Source organism: Clupea harengus, chromosome 23 (genome assembly GCF_900700415.2).
Source record: "Clupea harengus chromosome 23, Ch_v2.0.2, whole genome shotgun sequence".
NCBI classification, from domain to species: domain Eukaryota; kingdom Metazoa; phylum Chordata; class Actinopteri; order Clupeiformes; family Clupeidae; genus Clupea; species Clupea harengus.
In genome coordinates, this window is record NC_045174.1 from 11,916,766 (window position 1) to 11,923,334 (window position 6,569).

Here is a 6,569-nt window from a genome sequence, read left to right on the forward strand (position 1 = left end):
GAAACTCACATCCCATTAATCTGAGTTAAATACACTCCAATATTAAGAAAGCTGTGTATTAATGATTAATTAGAAAATGACTTTATTTGAACAATTCTTTTCAAAATCAAGGTAAAATGTACAGAAAACCATGGCACAGAACTATAGATTAATGAAGGCAACGTATACAACACAAATTAAATGCTAGATCTCCACAGAAAAGGCTCTACAGTAGACTGGGCTATTGGCATGACAACTCAGCTACACAAATTGTTAATGACTAGAAAAGAAAAGATTCATCCATTTTTTATTTTTCTTAGCAATTGTTCAACTTCACCAGTTGTACAATTTTGAATACAATAAGTAAGATTTGTTAATAGGGCTAGCAAAGACAAGATGTTTGAGGACAAAACTTTCCATTTTTCCCTTTTGCTCTGACCAATGTTTCACAAACACCATCACGGGACTTCAGGATGCAGAGATGAAATGTTCAACAGGGTTTATTATGGCTCAGTCAGTGAACGGGGAAACAGGGAAAACCAACAAACAAATGGGGAGAACGCTCAGAAGAAGCACTCAAAAATCAATTTCACTAACACACAGGAGTTTTCTAGTCATGAAACAAAACGCCCAGAGATGGAACTCAGGGGGAAATACCCTTACCACAGGGAAACACAAACTCGGGAGATCTAAACTCGAACTAAGGAGATAAACTAACTTCAGGAAACAGGGTGCACGGGCTCCTAACAGAAACAAGGAGACACTCTACGGAACTGGAACTGGAATCCAGGGAACGAAGGAGATCGTGGAAGTAGAATTTGGGACCTGAAAAGAGGAAACAGGAAATTAAGACTGGTTGGTAGTTGAGGCTAAGGTCAACGAAGGGCTGGTGTAAGGGTTTGAAATTCTGATAGAAGGGTAGTACTTCCTGTATCACCTAACACCTTGGTATGGGGTTAGAGAGCTACTGGTCAAAATAAAGTCATGGTAGTGTGCTCTTACCTGGCTGGCTCCTTTGTTTGTGCCCATCTGTAGACTGATGGTGGACTGATCCAGAGGGGTCTCCATGCCAGACCAGTGGTACAGGAGGTAAAGAAGTCGTTTAGTAATCAGAAGGTTGCTAGTTCGATTCCCTGTCGAAGTGTCCTTGAGCAAGGCACTGAACCCCTAATTGCTCCTGATGTGCAGTGTGCCATCAGTGTAAATGTAAAATGTGTATACATTGTAAGTCGCACATATGTAAGTCGCTTTGGATAAAAGCGTCTGCTAAATGACTAAATATAGGTGCTGGAGTTTATATAGTTGAGTGACAGTTGCAGGTAATCGTGCAATTGGGATGGTGACAGGTGAGTGTGATAAGTATTCAGGTGATTGTGAATTTAGCCGAGGTGGTAAGTTGAAGTCGATGGGGGCGTGGCAGGAGCTGGGTTCAGTGCTGACTTGACAATCACACAATTATTGTGTGGTAAAAGGCTGAGCCTATCTGAGAATAATCAGAACATTTATGTGATGCTGTCCATACTTGGCAAGATAATTAGTCATAATCATCTCATGTTATGAGAGCCAAGTCTTCAGAACAAATACAAGAAATGTAAAATGGTTTTACTTTTAATGTTTTTTTTTCTAATATGTGGAGAAAATATAGACAGACATAATGACTGATCCAATGTACGTGCCATGTAATGAATATTCTGTCCCAACAGATTAAGTGGATCCAACAAGTGTTTTGTGACACCAAACCCGAATATGAATGCATTGATTCTGATTTGCCATAGTAGATTTGGTTAAACTAAAGTTACAGTGCAACAGTATGATTGGGTCAGAACAGGACAAAAGAGGAAGATATATAGTGTACGTTGAAAGTTTAAAGATTTAATTTAAATTTTAAAATTTGACTTCAAATTCAAATTCCCCAAAATGAAATAGTAAAAATAAGAAAAAGAAAATATGGCAAAATCGAAATGACTGAACTCATAATTAACGGTAACATTTTGACATTAATTTGTAAGCCCCAGAAAAATGAAGATAATCAAAGGCTACTTACACACACATGACTTGTACACAACCAGAGCAACCACACACAAATGTTCACGGTTGCGGACAGGTCTTGTTTTGCTGCTCTTTTTATTCACTCTTTTGAAAACTATAATAATAATATGAGTAATGAGCAATGAAGTTGTTACAGAATTATTTGATACTAAACAGGGATACCAGTGTAGAGAACACCTATCTGCTCTGTCTCAAGGTTGAGCTCAAAGTAGCTTCATTAGTGCAGATCCAGCGGAGGTCAGTGATGCTTTTTATCGTTTAGGGTTGAATTTAAGAGGGAGAAGGAGAAGTCAACGTTGTTGGCACTACTTTTTGCCATGATTTCATTAATCATTTATCATAGTCTTTGAATGTGAAGAGATCGTTGGCATTATTATTCTTCCATGTAGTGAGAGGTTACTCCAAAGAACAAGTTGGCCTACCACAACTATTATAAGTACCACAACAATGTAAAATGGTTTTATTTTAATGTTTTGTTTTTTTTAAGTATTTGGGGACGATATGTATAGACACAGTGAACGATTTGGAAATGAGTATGAAGATAGATGCAACATGCGTGCCGTGTAATGAGTATTCCCACCCAACAGATGGCAGTATTATACCTAGTTGTAAAACGAATGTATACACAGGAAATGAAATCGATCAGCAGCCAGATTGCAAACAAACGTCAACATCAAAGCACATAATAAAAAAAAAGTGGCATAAAGGATGAAGCATTAACTTGCTTGCTCTGTCATATCTTAAAAGCAGTTCAGTGATTCAATAAATTGGAACAAGTTCCCAAGCTCAGAGCTGTGAATGCGCCCTCTGAAAGCTTATGGGGAAAGCCCCAAGAAGTGCAGATCATGCTGCTGCCCACTTGTGGCTCTCTGCGACCTATATACAATTACATCACAGAGGCACAACACAGTCAGAAAATATTTGGGAGTCCTACATGGGTCATGGGAAAATAACATGCTTGTCAATACAACACAAGCTATATTGAACCTCTGTAATACAATTAGGCATAATACAATTGCTGACTAAACTTGTATACATCACAAAAAGTCACATTCGACACGTGCATTGCTGAAAACAATATTGCAACGCTGAAGCCCTTATGTAACAACAGCACTAAAGGAGACGGTTAAACTGTAGCTATAACTAACTGTAGGTTATGACAGAGGTATTCACTTCATAAGATATATAGAATATTACACGTTTCAACCATACGTGAATTACAAAAAATAGAAATGTGTCATTAACTATGGCTACTGTACAATAATGATTAGTATAACAGTAATGGTTCAATGACGCACAGGCGAGACCTATGGCAAACAATTAGCTGTAGGCTACAGCCATAGACCCTGACACCTGCAATTGGTTTGATAGGTGAACTTCGGGCTATACCCAATGAAACCTGAAATTAACGATCTTACACAACTGACTGAATGTCATGCAGACCCTGCATAAAATACCTCAGCATACAACATACCAGGATTTTTGTCTCAAGCGATAACGTTATCCAATTCATTAAAATAGTTTAGACAGCTCAGCTCCCGTCATTGATCTGAGATGACTTGGATGATGTTTGTTTGCTAGAAGTGATACACATTTTTATTTTTATTTTTTATTTAGCCTATATGGAGACTCAAGCGATATACACTTTATGTGGACAAGAACGTTGTCAGTCATGGGTCTTTTATTTCGATAGAAGCGTAGTTGGCGGCCATATTGGATAATTTGCTATTTATTGCGAAAAGACCACAGACAGTAAAAAGAAAAGACACGAAAAAGCAACTGTCAGGTAGGCTACTGTATTTTGTTATCGCGTGGCTTCCCTAACCGATGCTTGCAAATATTTAGCCTAATGTATTGTGTTGACCTATGTATTCATGGCATAATGTGAACTTCCGTGATACACCAAGCTTTGTTGTAAGGGACGCTGCGTTGCAGCCTACACAGAACTTTGTTATCAAACCCATTTATTTTAACCCCTCGGAAGGTCTACACCTAATCAATAGATCGGTTATGAATAGACTGTAGGATTTTCTTTCGTTCCGTTCAAGAATAATAGGCCTATTTCATTTGAAAATCCCGAAGTCGGACGGACGGTTGATTGTCACATGAGCTCCTGGTATATGATCACAAGCTTATGATGGAGTGTTATGTGAGCAGCAAAACGACCTTGCTGATTTTGTAGTAAAGTTGAGGCAATATAAGCACAGGACAGGGTACATATCAACTTCTATTCTGTTGTGTCATGCTGAAAGGTAAGACCCAAGGGGGCGTTCTCAAGAGAGATTGTTGCACATTATGTAGGCTACGCCACAACACATTGTGATCTAGTCGATTGTAGTATCAGCTGTGCTTGCTAAGTTTCCTGTATTGTCTCCATTTTTTTTTTTGGTCAGAAATGCAGTCCGCCGTGAAACAGAATTTTCACCAGGAGAGTGAGGCGAACATCAACAAACTCGTCAACACTAAGCTGACTGCATCCTATACATACCTTGCACTGGTAAACTACTTTTATTGTACTTGTATTTTTGTTTTTACTATAAATTTAAATGTATAGCTAGACTTGCTGTTGTGCTGGTATTACAAGATATCTTCTGATTTTTTTCAGGGAATGTACTTTGACAGGGATGATGTGGCTCTTCCCAACTTCTCTAGTTTCTTCCTTGATCGCTCTGTGAAGGAGAGGGAACAGGCAGAGAGTCTGCTTGAGTTCCAGAACAGCAGGGGAGGCAGAATCTTACTGCAGCCTATTGCTGTATGACTTTTACTTACTTTTGTGTGTGTGTGTGTGTGTGTGCTCGCATGCAGACGTGTGATAGTTACTGTGACTGAGAAGCATGGGGACAGACAGAATAGGAACAGTTGTGAATACGGGAAAGTGGCACAGCACAACATTGCCCAGTCTTTACTGTATTCTTTGGGAACAAGTTACTTTGTTTTTGTTGTGTATCAAGGGGCAGCATGTTCTTTCATAAAGATGCATGCCATTTAAGATGTTGAATTCACATCAGCTGACATAGTTTGGCTGTTGTATGTGTTCTGGTATTCAGTAATGATCCTTGATGCAACAAGAGTTTTGTAATGAGTCTGTCATTTTGCAGAAGCCTACTCGTGAGGATTGGCGTGGTGGTTTGGATGCAATCACTTTTTCTTTGGAATATCAGAAGGCCTTAAACAACTCCCTCCTCGACGTCCATCGCATTGCCAGCACTAACAGTGATCCCCATGTAAGTGAGATAAACCGTTTAAAAAAATAACTGCAGTCACACCAAGTCTATATGCATGTTTGATTGAGATAACATGGCTTGTGGTGTCTACACCCCTGTTTGTTTATCGTTTTTTTTTGCGAGGGATTAGCATGCTAGACTTCCCTTTCCATTGTGTTCCAGCTGTGTGACTACCTGGAGAGCCACTTCCTGACAGACAGCCACGACACCATCAAGAAGCTGGGTGACTACATTGGCAGCCTGACCCGCCTCACATCCAGCGAGCCACACGGCAATATGGGAGAATACCTGTTCGATAAGCACACTCTGTGAACAACAACATCTAAAGTGCCACTTGAGCCGTTCAACTCCAGGAATACAGTGGTACACAACAACCTTTTTATGTAGCGTGTGCATGTGTGCTGCTTTACATTTTAAGGCATTTTGAGGAGTGGAGGTCTTGGCTCTAATGCTTATTGTTTTAATATGATGTAAAACCGCATGCATGCACACTATCTCCTCTGCAGTGAAGTTAGTTCTCTTGCCATAGAATAATGACCGCCATACCTCAGTACACACCTTGGCACAAACCTGAATCTTTTCCAGTGCAATACCTCAAGCTCAAACACAGATAGTTTCTCATAGTTTTTAGTACTAGAGTAGTTACCAGCGTATGTTAAAGATAGATCAAGCATTTCAGCAGGGTGTTTTTTGTAATTCCTACTTTTCACCTTGACCGTAAACTCTCCGTTACTTGGTTACACATTCCCTAATGTACACAGCTCTGTACATCCTATTTTTATTGCCCTTTGGAACATGACATTGATTAACAAGAATAAAGTACAGTGAAACAAAATGTCTATTTGTATTTGTGTTTGTGTATGATTGGTAGAGAAAATCTGCTGTGCTTGAATAATTTTAATACTTGTGATGTTATGCCCTTTGTGCTTGTGAGGATTAATAACTGAATGTGAGGATTATATACTTTAGGTAGACTTGACTTTTGTATTTAGGTAGAATGTTTTTAATTGCTTTTTTTTCCAAAGAAGCCTGCTCTGAAAAAAGAAAATCGTAGCATACTACTGTTTAGAGGAGATTCTAATAGCATTACGTAGTATATGCTTTTATTTATTTTTTGCTGACTGAACTCTGTATTCAACTGCGAAAGTCATGACCATGTAGTGGGCCTAGTTTCTCTTATTTTGGTTTTAGAACTGTTATGGTTTATATACAACTCAACATAATATAATGTGTAATGTAGGATGACTGAGCCTCAGTGGGATCAACTCTTCTCAGTATTTCCACTAATTTACAGTATATTTAAATTATTGTGAATTC

The 6,569-nt window shown here is 38.8% G+C and overlaps 1 protein-coding gene across 2 annotated transcripts; it reads left to right on the top strand.

Annotated features, from left to right (window-relative positions):
- The first annotated feature begins 3,664 nt into the window (after positions 1–3,664).
- Positions 3,665–6,087, top strand: zgc:56095 (Ferritin, lower subunit-like). Of its 2 annotated transcripts, none has more exons than XM_012833436.3 (5): positions 3,665–3,814; positions 4,422–4,525; positions 4,634–4,780; positions 5,127–5,252; positions 5,415–6,087. In XM_012833436.3, exons 2-5 carry the CDS (start codon positions 4,424–4,426, stop codon positions 5,562–5,564), a joined length of 525 nt encoding a protein of 174 aa, XP_012688890.1. In that variant the 5' UTR covers positions 3,665–3,814; positions 4,422–4,423; the 3' UTR covers positions 5,565–6,087. The 2 variants fall into 2 exon arrangements, with proteins under 2 accessions (XP_012688890.1, XP_012688889.1); XM_012833435.3 differs by lacking the exon at positions 3,665–3,814 and adding an exon at positions 3,831–4,280.
- Positions 6,088–6,569: the final 482 nt, after the last annotated feature.